Source organism: Gopherus flavomarginatus, chromosome 7, assembly GCF_025201925.1.
Source record: "Gopherus flavomarginatus isolate rGopFla2 chromosome 7, rGopFla2.mat.asm, whole genome shotgun sequence".
Classification (NCBI taxonomy): domain Eukaryota; kingdom Metazoa; phylum Chordata; order Testudines; family Testudinidae; genus Gopherus; species Gopherus flavomarginatus.
In genome coordinates, this window is record NC_066623.1 from 115,733,572 (window position 1) to 115,756,617 (window position 23,046).

The 23,046-nt window shown below is 42.4% G+C and overlaps 1 protein-coding gene across 14 annotated transcripts in view; it reads right to left on the reverse strand.

The window, feature by feature from the left end:
- ST3GAL3 (ST3 beta-galactoside alpha-2,3-sialyltransferase 3) overlaps window positions 1-23,046 on the reverse strand; it is a 464,990-nt gene that overhangs the window by 347,667 nt on the left and 94,277 nt on the right. For 5 of the 14 annotated variants that reach the window (XM_050961188.1, XM_050961189.1, XM_050961183.1 and 2 more), the window contains 2 exons: window positions 6,295-6,342; window positions 3,280-3,444 (listed from right to left, as the gene is read on the reverse strand). The exons of 5 other annotated variants lie outside the window; for them this stretch is intronic. In XM_050961188.1, coding sequence (XP_050817145.1) covers window positions 3,280-3,444; window positions 6,295-6,342 — 213 coding nt within the window. The remainder of the gene's footprint in view (window positions 1-3,279; window positions 3,445-6,294; window positions 6,343-23,046) is intronic. 4 more of the 14 variants (XM_050961192.1, XM_050961190.1, XM_050961196.1 and 1 more) reach the window with 2 other exon arrangements.

The window sequence follows — 23,046 nt, forward strand, 5'->3', positions numbered from 1 at the left end:
GAGAGTTTTTTCCTTTCCTAATAAATTACAGTAACTTCCATGGACAGGAAAATCTATTAGTCTGGTTTAGACTGAATTCAGGGAATGAATTCCAGTATGAAGGTGAAAGATTTCAGCCCATGAACTGCATATGCCCTTTATTCTCCCAAGAAGTTATCTGCTTAAATCCATTCACATTCTTTGCTAAATAAACTGTTATTTCACTCAATGCCACGTGTCCACTTGCGTAAATGCAGTTAATGATCCCTTAGTGAATCTTTCAAGAGAATGTTTCTCCATTTTAGAAGTTGTATCATATTTCCTAGTAAAAATCAGAGATAATATTAATAAAAAATTAATGTGCATGAGCTCTCAGTGACCTACAGGGGAGGCTGACAATCTGCAGAGATACCAAAGACAAAGAAAAATGATATTGAAGTTTTATTACTATAAGATCCATTATAAACCAATTCTCAGCATTTCCGAAGGGACAACCTCACAGCTGCACGTTCAACAGGAATGGCGAGGGAACAGACAGGGATACTGAGTATGTTGGTCAAGTCATGGAAAGACTGTCTACATCAGAAAACCAGCACATGGAAGTCATTGGCAAAAATCCACCATCTCCCATTTAGTCTACAGTCAGATAAATAAAATAGGAAGTAAGTCCCATTAATCAAAGATTAACAAAAAGGGAAAGCAATTCTGCAGAATAAGTAAATATAAACGACCAAAATCCACTGTACTAAACAAAACCCTCTGACCCACCAAATTAATAAAGAGCAGACTGCTGCAAAAGAAGGTGCAATATTTCCTCCCACCCCACATCCCCTTCAGTTATTTGGCTGTAGAGCGAGAAACACTTTCCAGCTTTTCCTGAAGAAAAGAATCAGGGTCCAGGACTTCAGTAGAAGGAGCTCTGGATACCAGCACAGCCTCAAACATGCAACGGCTAAGCAGTCAGTACTTGATCAGAGGGGTCCATCCAAAATGTGTCATTTAGGATCCCACACTCTCTTTCTGGCACTTAGCTCTATACTGCATTCTGTGTCATACTTTTCTTTACAGTACATTTTGGGTGGGATTTTCACAAGCACCTAATCCCCATAGGTCTTTTGCTCTTAAATCACTCACACATTTTTGAAAACCACTCTTTATATTCATCAGTCCACACTACTTCCCAGAGGAGAAGGGTCAGATTAGAAACCAACCTTAAAATATGTGGGAGGCTCAAAACCTGTATACTATTTAAATTGCTTGAACAAAGCAGCTTAAACCAGCTGCTATTATACCAAAGAGTACTGCTGGGATCAAACCCGACATGCCAAGACATGCCAAACCCACGAAAAAAACGCAAAAATTGGACTTATTTTTGGCTTAATTGGCTTGTGAATTGCTTGTTGGCTAGTTTTTGGCTTGTAGCTTGTTTGACTTGTAGCTTTTTGCTTCTTTTTTTATCAGCTCCTGGCAAGCAGTGGCAAGGGGCAAGCAGAGGCAGAGAGCACAGGGGGCCCACCACAGTCCCAGACTCACGCCAGGGGATCTAGTCACATAGAGTGTCGGAGTTCTTAGGGACTGGCTTGTTTTGGCCTTGTTCTGAAATGGGATTAGCTTGATTTTTCGCTTATTGTGAAAGTCGGGGTGCTTATTTACCACATGGAAGTTGGCAACTGTGTATCAAACCTCATGTTCTGACAGGTGTACATATACGATTTACACACAGGCATATGTGTACCAAAACTCTTACCACTTTCAATCTGCATGTTAGCAAGATGGCGAGTAAACCTCAATCTATAGCTTCCAGCAGTCTTTGTAGGGAAAGATATCTTCAATGCACCTTTATCCTCCCCACGCCTAGAGCAGAGCAATTAATCTGCTTGTTCTCAGACAGAAAAAAAAACCAACAACTTCTTGGACAAAATTAGTGGAGATATAAATTTGATTTTTAAGCTCTAAGTGGGTGTAGCCAGAATCTGAATGTAAAACAAAGCAACTATAAAAAAGCACTTAGCATCTATTCCAGGTGAATGAGATGCAGGCCCCACTCAAACTCCCTCTCTACTTTGTTCTCTGCTTTGAAGCCCCCAGAGTTCAGTACACAGGTTCTTATGATGTCTGGCCCCAATTAAAAAACTGGTCCAGACAATACACCCAGGACTAAAGCATGGACCTTCCCTTGCTGCTCAAGATCTTATCTTTGATGCATGGGCCAGAGGAGAACCCCAGAAACATCCAGCCCCATCTATCAGACAAGATCACAATGTGGCCTCAGGGACCCCCTTTATTTAGGGCTATATGTCTTTTTACACTTCTAAACCTCACTCCTTCATCTCTCAGCACATCAGCTAGCCACAGGCTCCATGCCAATGCTATTCTGTGAATCAACACATAGCTAGGTGCTCAGTGACCGCTGGACAAGCCTTCGGCACATTTCACAGCATTATCCTGACTACCCCCTGACCTCCTCTGCTGAAGAGCTAAGAGTGCAGCAGTCTTTCGGCACTCCTGAAAGTTGAGACTTGCACATAAGCAGAACAGTAAATAGAAAACCAAAATGAAGTCTTACAGTGAATTCAAGAAATTATTCTGGCCATGGAAAGACGTGAATTAGCGGCTATGGTTGAGCACTTTTTAAAAGTTAAACGAAGTACCCAGTTTGCCCACTTGTAAACAGTGTTACCAGATTTGCCCATTACTTTGGGGTATGGTCTTTATTAGGGTTCCTCTTTGGGCGGGGGGTGTTTCTGTAATTCTATCAATGTACTACTTGTGTTCTCATCTGGAGGTCTACTTTTCCCTTCTGCAAGTCCCCTCCCAATGGAGCTATCCTGCAGGACCTAGGTTCCCCAGGGCTGGATTCTTCCAGCCCCAGAATCAGACAGACAGACAGACAGACAGACACTCTAACAGAGCGCATCTAAGAGGACTGGGTTAATCAACACTACCAAGCTGACCCCTTATATGTCCCTCGACTCAGCAGGCTGGGTCAAGCAGCACTTCCAAGCTGTCAGCCTTGTCCAGAGGGGTTTAGGTGTGTCTTCCACCGCCTTGTCATTGCTGTTTGTAAGTCCTGCTTCTGATCGGCTTTGGTTCAAGCAGAAGCTGAGGATGGGGGGTGTCTTTCATGAGTCAGACAGGGTGGACACTGCCCCCTGGCTCCCCAAGAACACAGAGCTGATAGGTAACAATAGAAAGTTTCCTTAGGCTTGTTTAAAATATGAAATCCCAGGAATGATGTTGTGATTGACAGCTTCATCTTGAATAGTTAAATTTATTAAACTATTTTTTTAAATACTCAACTTTTCCGCCTTTTATACCCCGACCTGAAACAACACCTACTCAGAATGGCTGGGGCTGGTGCAGCTATAGATTCTTTCTGGGCACTGCCAGTTCCTGGGTTCGCAGCAAGGTGTGATGGTATGGACGAAAGAAGAACAAAAGTCTCAGTTTTTTTCTCTCCTCTTCCTGTTTAACAAGGAAAGCGATCCCTCAGTGGGCAGAGACCACACACAGACTGATGTCTTATTACATGTCTCAATTCTCAGCATGAGCTAGAATTTGCAGCATAATAAATCCAAGGTTTTTAATACAAGGGCAATTTAGCACACAGATCTCTGGAAAATCTATTCTCTTGGACATTGCTCAGCCCCTCTCTCCTGAGTAGCAGGTTGCTTCATAATAAGAAGGGAGAAATTGGATTTTGTTGGGGGAGATGGAGTTACAGAAGGGTGTTTTACTGACCTTCTCAGGACTCCAACTGTTCTCCCTGAGATGTAATAAATCAGAGTGCAGGGACTTGTCTCTTCAAATAGTCCCAGCAAGTCAGCCTGCTTACAACTGGCCTTGCTCCCCACCACTCACAATAATACAACTTCAGAGACACTGATCAAGAGAATTTGTTTTTCATTAATAAATTAAATTTCTAATTATTTATCTTCTCTCAAATTGCAACACCCCATTCTGGTGATAATGCTCCTATTTTTAACATTCATAGAAAATTGGCACATAGGAAGATAATATTGTAACTCCACATTGATGAGTAACCTGTCAGGATTCTGTAAAGGCATGCCAAAATCAGATTATCCATGGAATTAACTATGCTTTAAAACTGGTAAGCAGCTAACCAAAGATTCAGGGGAAACCAAGATCGAATTATGTCCCTCTGACTTCACCCAGAGATTTCATATACTTTTAATCTTTTCCATTCTTGCCCAATTCTGAGGATTAAAGAAACTATCCTTTAGTACAAGAGAAAACTCTGCACAGTAGTTAGTGTGGCAGGGGTTGGGGGAGGGGTTAATGCAAAGCACCAAGACAACTGTTTTCACCAAAACCTGGCGGCATTTCCATTCTGCACGCAGCGCCAGCAACCCTAAGCTGTTCCTGAATCAGATCATGCACTCTTCACAGATCAGTTTTCTAGAGAATGACGAAAGAACATCAGAATGCATTTCGGGCTTCAAACTGAACCAAATGACACCAAGGCCTGGGTAAGTGAGTTTTCTGCACAAGCTTCATTGTTAGTGCCAGGCAGCAGGCTTTGTTTGATAAGCGTGCAGGCAGAAGACTAGTACCATGCTGGAAGGCAGCAAACTATTCCTACCAACCTCGGAGGAAAGAGTATTGGACAAAAGAAATCCAGGAGCAAATTTCATTTTTGAAAAGGAAAGGGAATCAGGCCAGACTTTTCGCAGGCATTAAAGGACATGTTGTGTTGGACCTGCTGGGCCCGGGGCCAAAGCCCAAGCCCCACTACCTGGGGTCAAAGCCAAAGGGCTTCAGCACTGGACAGCAGAGCTCAGGCTTCAGTGTCAGCCCTCGGCGCTAGAGCTCAGGTCACAGGCCTCCCCAAGCCTGAAGCCCTTGGGCTTCAGCTTTGGCCCACCCCCACCAGGGGCGATGGGGTTCAGGCAGGCTCAGGCTTCGGTTCCCCATCCTGGGGTCATGTAGCAATTTTTTTTTTTTTTGGTCAGAAGGGGGTTGCAGTACAATGAAGTTTGAGAACCCCTGCGTGGGTACTTTACACATACAACTATAAACTCTGTCAACTGAATTTTATCCAATGTTGTGGCTACTCTACAGAAATGTCTACCTCAGTGCAGTGTGCCTTAACTAAAGACCATGTTGTGCTGCAGACAGCCAAGCTAATATTCACTAGTTCCCTGAAGCAGCCCAAGCACAAAGGAACCTTTCAATTTTATTTTTTGCTTCAATTTAATTATGTGATGGCCAGTAATACACATGGTCATACTCAGAGGGCAATGTGATCATCCAGACGCTCCCCTTGGATTCATTAACTCTGCTTAGCTCTGCAGAAAACAACATCACAGCCCTGCTTGATAAACTATAGAAATTCCCCTCCTCACAGCATTCCTCCTCACCCTTCCCTCACATAATTCAATTGCATGTCCAGTTGAGAACCTCTCCTGGCAGAATGAAACCGTTGTTCCTCAGTCAGTGGGCAACATCAATTCAATGTCTTTCACACTAGAAACTGGGCCATTAACTTCACTGTGTGCGCCCAGCTCTTCTGCCTGACTGACTTCACATCAACAGCAGCGAGCTCACAGCAGCACAACGGTGCCGAAGCAGCTTCACTGCTGCAAGATTGCTCAGATAGCCACTCTATGCTGACAGGCGAGAGCTCTCCATCGACATCATTAAACCACCCCCACGAGCAGCGGTAGCTATGTTGGCGGGAAAGCATCTCCTGTAGCCATAGGGCTGTCCACACTGGTGCTTCTGTCAGTGTAACTTACGTCCCTCAGGGAGTGTTTTTTTCACACCTCTGAGCAATGTAAGTTATACCCACAAAAGTACTAGTGTGGACATGGCCTGAGTATTGGAAGTGGCCTACACTAGAAAATTAGATCAACCCATCTAAGCTCCTCAGCCATGTGAAAAATCCACACCCCTGAGCAATGTAGTTAAGCCAACCTAAATCGTTGTGCAGACAACGCCTCTCAGGAAGGTGGATTACCTGAACCAAGGGGAGAACTCCTCCCATTGGCATAGGTAGTGTCTACACTGAAGCACTAAAGCAATGCAGCTGCATTCCTGCCACTGCAGCTGCATTCCTGCCACTGCAGCATTTCAGATGTAGACAAGATCTCGTGCCACAATAAGTCCCTTAACATTTCCAGTGCTCATAACAAAGAGATATATTTAGTCAGTTTGGTCAGACAGCCAATTTTCAATGTAATCCTGCAGCAAGATCTGACTCATTGTTATCTGCCTCCCAGCATGGCTACCAAGTCTAATTAAATAAAAGCCTTTTTGTGAGGGAGATAGAGGGGGAAGAAGGGGATGCTGTACCTGAGCCTACTGTATGTCCAACGGAGTCAAAGGAAAGAACCACTGAATCTGTAACACAAGAGTACAAGTTCATTTTCTCCTTTTAAATAAATCCATGAGCTGTTTACAAGAGGCTTCTCTTTCCTCTTTATCATGCAGAGTCTGCATACTCCACATTTTAATGTGCATATGAATCAATCCATACCTTCAGAGTATGTTTAGTTGTACTGGGGTAGGAACCACATGCCATCTGGCAAATATGGGCAAATACACCACAGTCCAGCATATATGGCCTACAGATGTCACTCTAAGCGATAACCCCGTTGCCATTACAAGGCAGAGAACTACAAATCATTGCACTGTGTTTCTTGCAGTACTCTGCATTTTTCTTTTGTTTTAAGAAGGTAATCCCCCTTGCTATGCTCCATCAGGAGGAACATGAACCTCTTCACCAGTCAGGTATGCAAGCCCACTGTTTCCCAGTGTACAGACAATAACAGGCATCTAGCAAAAGAGGGTGCTGCTTGAAGTTAGAGAATCTCAGATGGTGAGTAGCTGATGAAAAAGAAATGATTTATACATATGAAAACTGACAAATAGGTACACTTACGTGTTCAGCATGGGTTTTATTTATTTGTTTAGTTGTGTAGCACAGCAAAAGTCTAATGCTTGGAACACCCAGAGGATTCACACGTGTTGAGAAGTGGGAGAAGCTTCAGCTTGCTATCTACATCATAGAAAAAAAGGATTTGAATGCTGATCCTGTTTGAGCCAGGGACTATCTCTTTCTTTGCATGCCTGCATTTGCTGACACAGCCAGAATACACATTATTTAAAAAATCATTAATAGTTAATAATAATGCCCCATTGCTGGGGGATGTTGTTGAGGTATAAAATAATTTTACTTTATTTCTACTCTGAATTTGTCTAGCTCCAACTCCCAGCCACTGGATCTCATTAGACCTCTGTTTGCTACACTGAAGAGGATTCTACAGTATAACCCAATTTCTGTTCCCAATGTAGGTACTTATCAAATGTGATCAAGTCATCCTGTGATAAACTGGGTCTTTGTAGATCCCATTTGGGGAACCCTTTCTCCTTTAAAGGTCCTTACAATTGTGGGAACAGTCGGTCTCTGAGTGTTTCACGAGAGTCTATAGAGGCCTAAGCAGCAAAGAGACCTGTGGCACCTTATAGACTAACAGACGTATTGGAGCATGAGCTTTCGTGGGTGAATACCCACTTCGTCAGCCTAGCTTGCCTTTGAAGGTTAAATACAGCTAGACTCCAGATCAGGACTTATCTTCAACCCCGCTATGTTGCAATCAGCTTGTGCCTGGTCTGGTGGGCTCTTACAGGCAGCAGAGGTTCACAAGCAGTCTTCCTCCCAGCAGCTTTGTTGCAGGAATCAGCAAACCCTGAAGCACAGCAGTCTCCCTCCTGGTTGCCACCCCTTCCTGTGACAGTCTCCCTTTTAAGCTCATTTCCTCCCAGTGGAAAGGCTCTGTACATATGCCTATTTAGTGTCAGCTGAGCCCAGAGGACCTCATTAATCTTTTCCTGGCTGGGATTAAGGTATGCCCCATCACATGCTCCATCTGTCAAAATGGGAAGCAGTTCCTGGTTCAAAGTGTCTGCGTCGCCGACCTCCCTTGAAAAAACACGATCTTTACCTACAAGATTGACGTGCCAGGTACCACTGCATTATACGTGGGTTCAAGTCCTTCATGGTATTCAACCAATGCCAGGGGCATGGTCAGTGATCAATGAGAAGGGATTACCCAGCAGGCAGTACTGAGAATCGCTTAAATTGCCAGTGCTAGTTTTTCGATAATTGAAAAGGCCCTCTCCCCATGGAACAAACTTTTACTTAAATACAGGACCGAGTGCTGCTCACCTGCAAAGTTCTGTGAAAGCACAGGGCCCTCTCCGATATCTGAGGCAACTGCATGTAATAGTATCAGAGGGGTAGCCGTGTTAGTCTGGATCTGTAAAAGCAGCAAATAGTCCTGTGGCACCTTATAGACTAACAGAAGTTTTGGAGCATGAGCTTTCGTGGGTGAATACCCACTTCGTCGGATGCATGTAGTGGAAATTTCCAGGGGCAGGTATATATATGAAAGCAAGAAGCAGGCTGGAGATAACGAGGTTAGTTTAATCAGGGAGGATAAGGCCCTCTTCTAGCAGTTGAGGTGTGAAAACCAAGGGAGGAGAAACTGGTTTTGTAGTTGGCAAGTCATTCATAGTCTTTGTTTAATCCTGAGCTGATGGTGTCAGATTTCCAGATGAACTGAAGCTCAGCAGTTTCTCTTTGAAGTCTGGTCTTGAAGTTTTTTTGCTGCAGGATGGCCATCTTAAGATCTGCTATTGTGTGGCCAGGGAGGTTGAAGTGTTCTCCTACTGGTTTTTGTATATTGCCATTCCTAATGTCTGATTTGTGTCCATTTATCCTTTTCCGTAGAGACTGTCTGGTTTGGCCGATGTACATAGCAGAGGGGCATTGCTGGCATATGATGGCGTATATTACATTGGTGGATGTGCAGGTGAATGAACCGGTGATGATGTGGCTGATCTGGTTAGGTCCTGTGATGGTGTCGCTGGTGTAGATATGTGGGCAGAATTGGCATCGAGGTTTGTTGCATGGATTGGTTCCTGAGCTAGAGTTACTATTGTGCGATGTGCAGTTACTGGTGAGAATATGTTTCAGGTTGGCAGGCTGTCTGTGGGCGAGGACTGGCCTGCCACCCAAGGCCTGTAAAAGTGAGGGATCATTGTCCAGGATGGGTTGTAGATCCCTGATGATGCGTTGGAGGGGTTTTACCTGGGGACTGTATGTGATGGCCAGTGGAGTCCTGTTGGTTTCTTTCTTGGGTTTGTCTTGTATGTAATATAAATTCTTGCAAAAAATCAAGATTAGAAACCATGGACAACTGGCAGGCGGGGCTTCAATGTGTTAAAAACTTCTTCATAATTCCCATCCCACTGGATTTTTCTGGGGTTACTATCTTTTTATAAGGTTTGTTAGATGGCCATGAGTGAAGTGAAGTTAGAGATAAACCTCTGGTATATTCCAGCAGGCCCAAGAACTGCCTCACTTGCCTTTTTGTTTGAGAACAAGGCATGTGGTTAGAGCTTGTACTTTACCAATTATTGGTTTTAAGAGACCGCCTCTATGCTATACCCCAGAAAGGCCATCTCTGGGGCGTGGTCCACAATACCAGAACAGGCAGGAAGCCTGCCTCAGCACTCCCGCTGTGCCGCTGACCAGGAGCTGCCCAAGGTAAGCCCGTGCCCCAATCCTCTGCCCCAGCCCTGAGCCCCCCAAACCCGGAGCCCTCTCCTGCACTCCAAATCCCTCATCCCCAAACCCACCCCAGAGCCCTGACCCCCTCCCATATCCTGAACCCCTCATTCCCGGCCCCACCCCGCAGCAATCACCCCAATTGTTCCCTGGGGAGAGGGCCTTTTCACCCCCACACACCAACCCTCTGCCCTAGCCCTGAACCCCTCCCAAATCCCGCATCCCCAGCTCCATTGGGTCATGGGCATCAACAATTTTCTTCAACTGGGTCGCCAGAAAAAAAAAGTTTGAAAACCACTGCCCTAGGAGAGTAAAAATTGATTATTTGCTCCACTATCTTTCTGAGTTCCAAAGTGAAGCTGACTGGTCTACAATTCCCTGGGTTGTCCTTGCTTCCTTTTTCATAGATAGGTACTACACTTGCGCTTTTCCAGTTCTCTGGGATCTCTCCCGGCCTCCACACATTCTCAGAGATGATCGCTAATGACTCAGAGATCTCTTCAGACAGTTCCTTAAGTATTGTAGGATGTATTTTGCCAGGCTCTGGCAACTTGAAATCATCTTGTCTAAGTAATTCTTAAAGACATGGCTACACTTAAAAAGGCTGCAGCTGCACCACTCTAGCGCTTCAGTGAAGATGCTACCTAGGCTGATGGGAGGGCTTCTCTTGTCAGTGCAGGTAATCAACATCCCTGAGAGGCTATAGAAGCCCTCCCATCAACACAGCGCTGTCTACCCCGGGAGTTAGGTCAGTAGAACTGCATTTTTCAGGGATGTGGAAGGACACAGTGACCAGAAACAATCAGTTCAATTAATTAATTACAGATAATACTTCCTTTGTTTATAAATCAGTTAGTTATAAACACAAAACATACTTTCATAACCATTTATAGCCTTTTTTCTTATGTATCAAGTGTTTTATTTCACAACAAAATCTAAAATTCTGTTTGTGTATTTTTAACTGAATTCCCACCCACAAAGCTTTACACAAATCACAAGTAAAAATATCATCTAGTAAATAAGAAATGCATTCACCATTCATTCACCATTTTCTAACATATTACAAATGTACAGATTAAGAATCTAAATAAAAGTAAGTTAAGCTACATAATTGCTTAAACAAATTTAAGACAAGGGGGTTGAGATAATATAGATATAGTGTATCCTCCTAGTTAGCAAAAAAAGCACCAAATTTAGTGTAAAGGCAAATGGTTACCAGCTAATGAGAATCAATAAAAAGTACAAATGCAAAACATGATTAAAATCAGTAATTTAAATCAAGGTTTCCTCCTTACTGATTTAAATTATGATTTAAACTGATGACTTAAATTGTTTTGATTTAAATCAATCCAATCTGGATACAACACAGACTGTCCCTGACGGTACTGATACACCAACGATTATGAGCAATACGTGAACAAAACTCCAGCAGCCAGCGAGCTGTACGGCCATACTGAACTGATGCAGGCACAAGTAAGGCAGCCATTCTTTTATGCAACTGCTGTCCCTGCACTGATTTCATCATTCAGTAAAGGCCCCAGTTTGTTGAATATTACCACTGCTCAGTCAATTCAGATGCCCTGTACAATATATGATTACCTGTGTTTCCATCGAGTCTTACTTCAGCCGCAAGGACTGAACGTAAAATGGGGTAAATGGGGTAAAAGACAGAGCATAGTGAACAGCAGCAGTGTGCAGTGGATGTAGCCAAATCCAGTTTTAGTTCACCTTTCTAAAGTGTTGCTTCAACTTTTCAGTTAATACTTTTTACTGGAAAGCAGTTTTTGTGAAGTTACTTCCCAGCTTTTTTGTTCCTTTTACAGATTCTCTGTCAGAGGATTTTGAGAGACTGCCCTATCCCACCAGAAACCAAAGAAGCTGAAGTAATATCTTTTCAAATCCTACACCCACAGAGAAGATGTTTTCAGCAGAAACAGATTTTAGTAATAGACTAACCCCCCAACAATCCATTCCACTCCCTCCCCCCCCAAAAAAAAGACATTCACCCAACTAATATTGCATGCTGTTTTGGAAGTGGTTCTGAGAAATCACAAGACGCAAACCATTAGTCTCAGAGGAGTTATAAGAGTTTAGTAATGAAGGTTTAACTCAGCCAGGATGTCACATACCACTATAGTAACATGCTCCACAAACCAAGCCATACTCAGAACACAGCAATATGCTGAGACGGCACTCGGGTCCTTCTCCTTAAAAAAAGTACAGGCTTTAGAAACTGTACTTCTTTCTGCCAAATTATGCATCATGAACATTGTTAGGACAGCAGTGTTTTTAATTCCATAACACTGCTCTCCAGATATCCTGTCAGGCCCACTACAGAACAGTGGGAGCACTGAATGCTATTAAAAATTCCCACATCCAAAGCTTGATCACCAGAGACCACAAGTGTCCAAAGCTTGATCACCAGGTACCTAAATTTAGGGTGGCATTTCCAGTGACAACATTCATGAATCAGAAGTCTACTACTGCAGTCCAAGTGAGGCTTTAGAGTCACTTTTTCCACTTTGGAATCAGAAGATTGTACTGTAAGCGAAATGGTCTGTCATGCAAACGCAGACCTCCTATTTTCAATAGCACATTGATAAAGAATAAGATCAATATTTTTCATTAGTTACCAAAACCACTACTGCCTATTTGAGTTTAAGAGATAGTAGGGAAAATTCAAGAATTTAAATAGTTGGAGACACTATTAATCTCTTACTTGTTTAGTGACTTGAAGGTGTGCAGGGTTTCCCAACTCACTAGGTTTTGGTCTCCTGATCCCTTCCAAAGCTCTGCAAAGGCCACATCACAGTGAAAACACAGGAGCAGTTTGAGCCACGTTAAAGAGAAACATTCCACCATTTAGCATGGACGTGGAGGATGATTAGCGCTCATCACTTTGTACAGCAGACACATCACAGTGGATCCACTTGGCAGAAAGAACCAACAGTATCAGAACACTCCCCACCTCAATAAGGAGAAAAGAAATGCAAGCCCAAGAGACAGCTTTGGCTGCAGAGAGGAGTTACCAGGCATGGGTTAATTTAATTATAGGTAGCAAAACGCGTTTACTTTGTTAATACTACTTTTCTAAAAAAGGAGCAATCCATCACAGGCAGGGTGGATAAAAATCAATGAGTTAAAAAAAATCTGATTTTTTAAATATAAATCGGATTTTTTTGATAAAATGTTTTTTGAGGAAAAAACTTACCTAAAGATAGTTTTAACTAAGATACATTATAGCTCAAAGATATCTCATCATGGAATAGGGATTTTAAATTCTAATTCTATAGTATGAGACAATATATCCATGTAATGTTTAAGAAAAGTTTTACAGATAAGTTCCAATAGTTTGTGGGTTAGGGACCCAATCTTATGGGGTTCCACAGGCTTATGTAGAGATTATTTAGGTTAATCTTTCTATCTACCCAGTGGGACTCAGTGCTCAGTCTAGAAGATACCAGAGATGCTTAGTTTTGCAGTTCTCAAACTGTGGATTGGTGTCTCCAGAGGTAACATGCTTGTTAGCAGCAAAAATGTTTTAAAATAAATAATATAGAGAGGTGAGAAATAACAGACCTCAACCCTATTGTCCCTCTGCAAATTTGAGTACACAGAGTTAATCCCTTACCTCTCTCTAAAAGTGCAAAGTTTCAAAAAGTTCAGTGAATAGAAGATTGTTGGGGGCGGAATAGATCTGGACAAGGAGAGGAAATCTGGAGATAAATGTGAAGAGAGAGGGACATATGCTTGTTTTCTTAAAATATTATATGTTTGCTGTTGAAGAAAAAAATCCAGAATACATAACACTGTTGTTTTAGTTAAATAAAACAATTAAAATGTCTGTCTAGTGATGTTCTCGTCCTAATATGGTATGGCAAGAAAATCCTCCAAATATTAATGATTAACCTGCTGAATTGGAGATAGCTCACCTCCCAATGACTTCATAAATATCTGCTTCAATTACCCTTGGTAAATTAAATAACCAAACAATCATTCATTTTCTGATATAGCTGTAAAACTAATGTGAAAAGTTTTCAAAATAAATCACTGTTTAAAAATGTATAGTGTGTACCTTCTAAAAATGAAATCTACATCTATCTCTGAGTTATGAAGAATATGTATTAAGGTTATAACAATCAACAAGAATGCACTTTTATGTAGAAAACCCTGATTAAATCAAATCCACCCTGATTACAGGTGTATGAGTCCTTGGATTGCATACTAAAAGCCCAACAGACTGTAACAGCACCTTTGGAGTTCATGTCTACCATGTAAATTTAGATTAGACTTGTACAGAAACTGTTCTGACAAAAACAGCATAACAGACCCAAGACTGCATCTGTGATCAATCCAGTTCTCAGTTACACACATTTTTCCTGTCCACTAGTTCTGTAAAGAATGGTTAAAATGCCTGAGAAGGACCTTGTTGTAGGACACAACAGGGTCAAATTTTATTGCCAAATCCAACCCCCAAGTTACCAGGTCCATGAACAGGGTCCAAGATGAAAATATAATATTACCTTTTTAAAAAACACTGAACTGGACCAAAAATAATTTGCAAAACTACAAAATAAGGCCTCAGTCCTCAACTGGATCCCAAGTTTGGGGTGAGTATTGGTAAACATTCCTTGTACTAGCCAAATTAAGTCATCATATTGACTGCCTTAGAGTAGTTCAAATCAATGTACACACACGTGGGCTTCCCAGAGAAAGTCTCAATCTTATTTATACAGCAACAGGAGTGCACACATCACAGATTTGGGCTGTTTCCTACCTCCAGTTGGTAACATATCCAGCCTAGAATGAACATAGGTGATTCTTCTCAATCAAAGGTAATGTGAGTAGAGCAGGCAGGGCTGGCGCTACCATTTAGGCAGCCTAGGCAATCGCCTAGGGCACCAGAATAAATTGTGGGCGCCGCTTTGCCGGAGGGGCGGCAGGTGGCTCCAGTGGAGCTGCCACAGTGGTGCCTGCGGAGCGTCAGCTGCTCGCGCGGCTCCAGTGGACCTCTCGCAGGCATCTCTGTGGCAGCTCCAGCAGAGCCACAGACCACCGGACCCTCCGCAGGCACCACTGCGGCAGCTCCAGTGTAGCCGCGGGACCAGCGCGCGGGGCGGCGAAATTGCCGTACGCCTAGGGCGCTCAAACCCCTAGCGCCGGTCCTGAGAGCAGGAGTGGCTCAGTGTACCCCAGCACTAGCCAAGAGACAGATATTGCCCTGGCTGGAGAAGGGAAGTTAGCCAGCTGGAGACGCAATTAAAATCAGACTGCACTGAAAGTACAGTAAGGGTCATTAGCTAAATAACTATGAGAAATAAGATAGTAGGATTTTTTTAAATGGACTTTACATCCTATCTTGGAACTAACTCCCAGAATAAACGTGTCTCTGAAGAGTTTTGTTAGGGCACATATGCAGTAACTCGCTGTAAGCGAGAGACAAGGTAGGTGAGGTATTATCTTTTATTGGAACAACTTCTGATGCAGCAGATGATTCCTCAGTTTTTCTGAAGTCCTTTTGCAGAGTTCTTCGGCATATTTAGAGGTGTAGATAGTGTTCAGAGGGTTATAGCTAGAGAGTCCTCTGGGGATGATGTTTTGTTTCTTCATTTGGTAAAGAAGTAGATGTTGCTGTTAAATGTGGTTTCCCTTTTTACATTGTGGAGTTTCCATTTCAGACGGCAAAATTCGGTATCTTCCATTGTTGTTGTGGCCGTGTTGATCCCAGGCTATTGGACCAACTCTGCAGAAGGACTTTGGAAAAAGTGAGGAACCATCTCCAACAACAGAAATTGGTCCAGTGAAAGATACTGCCTCACCCAGCTTTCCCAAGCACCCAAAGGTTTATGGTTAGTTATGAAAAAATAACCCTAAATATTTCAGCAAAAGCAGCTCTCTTTGAATTTGGGGTGGGGGGGATAGGGGGAATGGGAAGAAGTAAGGCATACCTGTGGCTATTAAACTTATTTCTAGTCACTTTAATATACAGGATTTAACAGTTTTACATCAGATAGAGAGAGGTAGCTGGCTGAGAGTCACTTCTGACTGCAGAGGTTGGGGGTGCCTGGCCCCTTTGGGGGGCATGTATGGCTTCCCCAGGTGTCCTATTTTTCCTATTAAATACAGACTAGAACAGGAATTCATCCATTTAACGATTCTCAGGCAATGTCTATACAGGAACACTCAGGAAAGTTAGGCAAATCAAGTAAAGGTGTGAATTTTATGCTCCTTATTTACCGATGATCCTACTTTCATGTTAGCATTGCTTTTCCTCCAGGTCTTTTCATTCAAGCTCTTTATATTCATTTCACTCCCTTTGACAGCATTAATTCATGTTACTTTTGTTGTCCTTTTTCTGAGTAAAGACAGACAGCACTGTGTTAAGAACACTGGGGGCTGCAGAAACCTTATCTACAGCAGCGCTTCCCCACTGCTAACCAAAATGGAGCTGCAGAATGTTACCAAGGTTAATTTTTTGCTTTAAAACAACAACAACATTGGGCATTTACTTGAATGCCATTTATATATTACTTTACCCATTAACAGCGAGGTTTATTGGAACTAAGTCTAAGATTTTACTCATCAATTATTTTCTCAATTCACACACACACACACACACTTAAAAAATACAAAAAGTACTCCCATGCATAAGCACCACAAGAAATTAAAACCTTATGCACATTTTCACTGCTGAGGTATTACAACATTTTCAATATCATGAGCACAAGAGTGAATATCTATAACACACCATATATACTGCACACACAAACTTCTGACTGCAGATGTGCACGGTGATGTGAAACATGGGGACTGCAAGCTGCTGGCAAGTGAACCATGTGAATGAAGCCTTAGTCAAGTATTGTCTCCAACTGATAGGAGAACTGAGCCCAAAGTCCATTTTTATTCCCTTTACAAGAGGAAAAAAGTCACTTTAGAATCCAACAACAGGAAACATCTGATTGTAAAAACCATTTCCAATAAATTCCAGATTTTCTACTTTAATAAACCGCCTCAAAATGAGGTTCCGTTCCATACTTACTGTGTTTCTGTTTTATTAAATTGGAATACCTACTCCGGGTACCACATGGCCACCTCCACATTGGGAAACAGACCTGGGACTGGGGTGGAGGTGGGGGGGGAGGGTTTACAAGTTCTGGCTCAGATAGAAACATGTTTCTGCTCAACACCAACCCAAGTTTCCAAAACAAAATTTCCATTTTTTAAAAGGACAGTGCTGGGGGAAGTTATGAATCTACAGAAAACCAAAATCTTCAATTCTGCGAATAGTAAGGCTTTAATGGCTATTAGCCAGGATGGGTAAGGAATGGTGTCCCTAGCCTTTGTTTGTCAGAAGGTGGAGATGGATGGCAGGATAGACATTACTTGATCATTACTTGTTAGGTTCACTCCCTCTGGGACACCTGGAATTGGTCACTGTCAGTAGACAGGATACTGGACTGGATGGACCTTTGGTCTGACCCAGTATGGTCATTCTTAGGTTCTTCTCCCATTAAATCATACAGCAAATGTATGGCCAAAAGCAATTGTATAAATCCATTAGATAAAATTAAAAATAATGTACAGTTAAATAAGCCAAAACAAGTCAGAGCCCCTTAGACTCAAAACAAGATTCCCCTAAAACTACCAAAAAGTATTGAGAAACCGCTTACTGATTTTTAGTGGAAGTCCTAATCTTCTGCTACATTTCCCATTCCCTGTACTTCCAGCAGTTTAAGACCTCTTAAGAGATGATCGCTTCGTTTTTGGCACACACAGGCTGCAAGTTCTAAGACAATTCCAACAGTTATCTGACTTGATTTCAGAATGACTGCTACCCACTTGAGACAAGAATGGAGAAAAAGAAAGGTTTATCTCTTCACTCTGACGGAGAAACAGAGTTCCTCCTCTCCTATGTGTGTTCACCAGGTTCTTTGCTCTTGAACATCCTTCTTCTGCCCCAAACCCATTGCCCATCAGTTATTTTTCATATTTTGCTGTTGGTAAGAATTTAAGCAGCCAGCAGGACATCAGACTGTTTCAACAGGGAGTATTTCAGACAAGGACACAGGATTTACTTTAGCATGTATTCTCCAAATTACACATACATCTATTAACTAATGCAATTTCCACAGCAACTTGGCTTTAAAGCATATCTCAGTATAGCCTCTCCACAGAGCACAACCATGATAAAGCAACAGAAAACAGCCTCCACTACATTCATAGCATCAAAATGTAAGAGCTCAGTTCTGCTATTAGGTTGAGAATGAATCTTCCCCATCACTCGCCCTCTAGTCACTTCCCTTAGACTCATAGACTCATAGGTCAGAAGGGACCAATATGATCATCTAGTCTGACCTCCTGCCTTGTTATTTCATTCTTTGCACACAGAAACTGCCATAGTTGATGAGGCCAGCGGTACTTCTAACCCAGTATTTGGTCTTTGATGGTGCCAAGTGCCAGATGCTTCAGAGGAAGGGGCAGCAAACCCCACAATGGGGAAAGTTATTTCCTAACCTGAGGCAGCTAGAAGCTTCAAGTTCCCATAGTGCTCATTACTGTGAAAGATTTAAAAAGGGGGAAATTTCTCCCAGACCCAAGTAACAATCCACTTATCCCTTACAGAACGGAGAATTGAAACATCCATATAATTTTATCCAAGCTAGCCTCTCTATGGATGTTATGCTTATTCATATAAACAACACAGTCTTAAACTTACAAAGCTAGGAAGGCAGTGTGGACCAATGCGCCTAGAGTACCAAACAAGGACATCTAAGATTCCCCCCCACACACACAGTTACAATGCTGACTTACTGCATGAGTCTCTTACTTGGCCAAGTCACTCAACCTCACTATGTCAAGTTTCCTCATATATAAAATATGCACACTCACACCTCTGGAAAGAATTCTGATGTATCTGGATGAAAACCATTGTGTCACCTAATTTTGATATCTAGGAAGCGACTTGAGCAAGATATATAACATTCAATTTGAAAATACCTGGAGGATGAAGGGATAATCACTAGCAGTCAGCATGGATTTACTAAGAACAAATCCTGCCAAACCAGCTTGATTTCCTTCTTTGACAGGGTAACTGATTTGGTGGATGGGGGAATGCGCTGGACGTAATATACCTGGACATCCATCAGCAAGGCTTTTGACACAGTCCCACACAACGTTCTGATAAATAAGCTCAAGAATTGGAGGCTCGGCAGAACTACCATTAAGAGGATACATACTGGTTAAACAACTGCAAACAAAGAGTAACTATTAATGGGATGTTGTCAAATTGGAGGGAGGTCTCAAGTGGGGTTCCACGGGGATCTGTTCTGGGTCAGTGTTGTTTAACAGCTTTATTAATGACCTGTATGTAGGAATAGGGAGCTTACTGATCAAATATGCAGAGGACACTATCCTTTGGAGGATAGAGCTAAAATTCAGAAGGATCTTGATAAATTGGAGAACTGAGCTTATAGACAACAAAATGAAAATCAGCAAAGACAAATGTAAGGTGCTACCCTTAGGAAAGAAAAACCTAATGCACAAATACAGAATGGGGGAGAGCTGGCTTGGCAGCAGCACTGCTAAGAAATATCTTGGAGTTGTGGTGGATCACAACCTCAACATGAGTCATCAATGTGATGATGTTGCCAAAAAAAAAAAAAAAAAAAGGGAGGGGGTTGACAAATGCAATTTTAGGTTACATTATCAGAGGTATAGAGCATGCAAGTCATGGGAGGTGACAGTACTGCTCTGCTCCGCATTGGTTATGCCTCAGCTGGATTACTGTGTCCAATTTTGGTCACCGATGGTACAGAAAGGATGTAGAGAAACTGGAAAGGCTCCAGAGTTGAGTGACAAAGATGATCAAAAGAATGGAATGCAAGCTACATGAGCAAAGGCTGAAGGAACTGAGTGTATTTAGTTTGGAAAAGAGGAGATTAGGAGGGGACATGATAGTGGTCTTCAAATACTTGAAAGGCTGCCATAAAAAAGATGGAGAAAAGTTGTTCTCTCTTGCCACAGAGGACAGGAAAAAAAAGAGGCAACTGATCTAAACTACAGCATAGCAAATTTAGATTAAATCTAAGGCCAGACTTCCTAACTGTAAGAACAATAGAACAATGAGACAAACTGCCTAAGGAAGTGGAAGCTCCTTCACTGGAGATATTTCAAAAGGAGGCTGAATAGTCATCTGCCTTGGATGCTTTTGACACAACAAATCCTGCATCTTGGTATGAGGTTAGACTAGGATTACCTTTGATGTCCCTTCTAACCCTATGGTTCCATGACTCTATGATTCTATTACTTACCTCAATAGTAACAAGTAGCACTGAGTTCCACAGGTTAATTATCGGCTGAAAAGTATTTCTTTTTCTCAATGCTGAAAGTTACCTTTTAATTTAATCAAGCCTCTCTCGCTGTTACATTATGGGAGAGGTGATCAATCTCCCTGTTCTCTGCACTACTACAAAGCCTCCCCCTTCCTTATGTTTACTGATGTCATATTTGGCCACTCTCCATCAGGCCATTCATGAACAAATAGTGTGTTTGCAAAGCGAAGTACAATATTCATATTCCAAACACTGCTGCATGCTCAGCGTGCTTAAAGCATTTTAAAATGATTTCCTTTATCCAGCAGTAACCACAATGGAAACCTTTAGTTTTCATGCTCCAGCTGGCAAAGGTTTCAGAAGGATTTTATTGACAGTTCCGGAACAGTCACTCAGTAACAGGGAAGTTTGATGTGATTTAATCTCAAGACTAATATTAATATGGAGTTATGTAACCTTCCCAACTCAGTGGTATACAAAGCTGTGTGAGAGACCATAACGAGACACTTCATTTATCAGTGTTCCTGTGTTTGGAGCTCCTCAGAGACACAGCTCAGGTCATTGCCCTGTAGTTCTTAGAATCTTCCACAGGCTTCTTTTTCTACTTCCCACTTTAGAAATTGCCTAAGATGTATTCTGCTTTTTTGTTGCAAGGAACATTTAAACAACAAAAAAACCTCAACATTTGAAGTACAAGTTCTCTTGGTATCAGCACAGGAATGCCATGACATGGCAGACTTGTCTGGTGTTTGTCCTTGAAAAACAGGAGAAATGGTCCCCTTCCTACAGTTGCTGCAGGTGGAATCAGGGAACCAGTTAAGTACTGCTGTACAAAAGTGGCCCACGTACAGCGCTTCGCAACTCGGACAGGAGCCCTGTACCGGGTTCACGCTTGTATCCAGTTTTCACATAAGCACAGGCTGTACAGCAACAGCAGTGCTGCAGCAACAGCAGTGCTGCACAGCATCAGAGTATACACACACAGGTTCTGATTGCTTCTGTTGCACAAGGTAGTCAATGAGAGGTGAAAGACAGGGCAAGCACAAATTGCAAGTCAGAGAGGAACTTCACCTCAAAAGAACAATGAAAAAAATACATTTATTTACTGAGTGCCAACAGCATGCTTGGCCCTAAATGCTTTTGTATTACAGTCCAGAAAAGCGTCCATGAATTCCAGAGCAAATCAGTAACATACAATTTCTTGCTGCTTATTCTAATATCCAGAGGTTCAGTAAAAGTGTATTAAAAGCTGGCTGATTTCTTAAGATTGGATGGCCCTAGCTCTGAAGAGCACAAATGGTCAGATCTTCCCCTAAAAAAAACAACAGGTTAGGATCCAGAGCCATCGAAACAGATGTTGAGAGCTCCAGATATCTTGCAGGGAAGCAGGATCTAAGTCCAGCCTGCTGTCCAGAGATAACAGGTGAGACTCCAGCTGGTCCTACTTCTAATCTCGTGGGAAATCCCAATCATCATCCCTACTAGAAGGAACATCTGCATACATATGAACTAGAGGGTAGTCTCACTGAGGCTATGGGTGTCCTCAGGTATCTCAGGAATTGTGGAGGAAGATGAGCTTGACTGTACCACTCACCTGGAAGACTCACCCTCCAGAAGGTGAAGCCCATACAAGCTAGTATGGCCAGAGTATGCGGATTGCAAGGGTGCTGGAGAAGCTCAAGGTGAGGTAAGCTTGACTTCCAGAAGCCCCATTTTAAAGGGCAAAGGAGACACAGACTTACTTCTCAGTCAAGAGGAGAAAGATCAAGAGTGTAGTGTGGGATGGAGAGGATCTTGAATCCCAGAAGACTTTCCCCTTAAAGGACAGAAAGAAAACTTTTGATCAGTCCCATACAGATCCTAAAAAAAACTGATCTCCTTAAAGTGCTTAGTTCTCTTAAAAGTTCAAATGTTCTGATATTTCATTTCTGGTTAGGCCTCATTGTCCAGAAAACCAAATAATAGTATTCTGGAGGTGCTGGTGAAGGGTCCACAGTTAAGGTTAAGTTCTATTTTGTATTTGACGTAGAGTCAGTCCATTTGTTACGTATGAAAAATACAGCGTATCATCCCCAAATTTACAGCACTTGCTTTTTAAGTAGAGAATACGTTTTCTGAGAATTTACAAGTAAATCCATTACTTAGCCTATGAGTTAAAATTAATGTTAAAACAAGTCCTTCAAGAAATTCAGCATCTTTTTCAGCCTTTTCTTTGTCCTGAATAACTAATAATAAAGACAAAACACCAAACACTCTTGACACTTTCCATGGATTTAACATTAATTAAAACCTTGTACGTAGTCTATCTTTGAAGAAATTACATCATAGTTAAACTAAGGCCATGCATACATGTCAAACTTCAGTCAGTACAGATTACACTGGTGTACCGCCACCAAAGTGAGTATAGTGCTCTGGTGCGTGCATAGTTGGCTGCCTGCATTGGCGCTGCATGTGGTTGAGCCAATATGAAGTGCAGTGCACCATAGGTAGGTAATCCCAGTGTGCCACATTGCTCAGAGCAATGTTTTTTGGGACATTTTTGCAATGTTTTCTGGGATACTAGCAATTCACCCAGGGGTTTCTGTGAGCTAGGGGTCAAGTACCCAGCATGCAACTTTCTCCATACCATAATACATTCCACATCCCATAATTTTTGCACCTTTTAAAAAAAATTTCCACAAACCTGCACAGTGGCTTTCTGTGTCTGGCATTTCTGCTAGAAGCGCGGAGCTCACAGAGCTCAGCACTGTTACCATGAACGCTGTGAATACAGGACACACAATTCTCCCTGTATTTGCAGACCTTCAGGAAGCACTGCAACAGCTGAGATCACAATGAGGAACATGAGTGTATCTTCAAGGATAATTTGTTGACGGATGTAGCAAAATAAATAAATACATACATACATACATTCTACGCTGCTTGTGGCATTCACAGAGCAGCTGCAGACAGCAGAATGTCACTTTTGGTCCCAGTGCAGGTTTGGGACGACAAGCAGTGACTGCAGAACTGTTGAGTTCGAAAAGCCCCATTTCTGGATCTGTATGCCAAGCTTGCCCCAGCCTTCCAGCACAGGGACACCAGAAAGAGACCAGCATTGATAGCAGAGAATCAAGTGGCGATCACATTCTGGAAACTTGC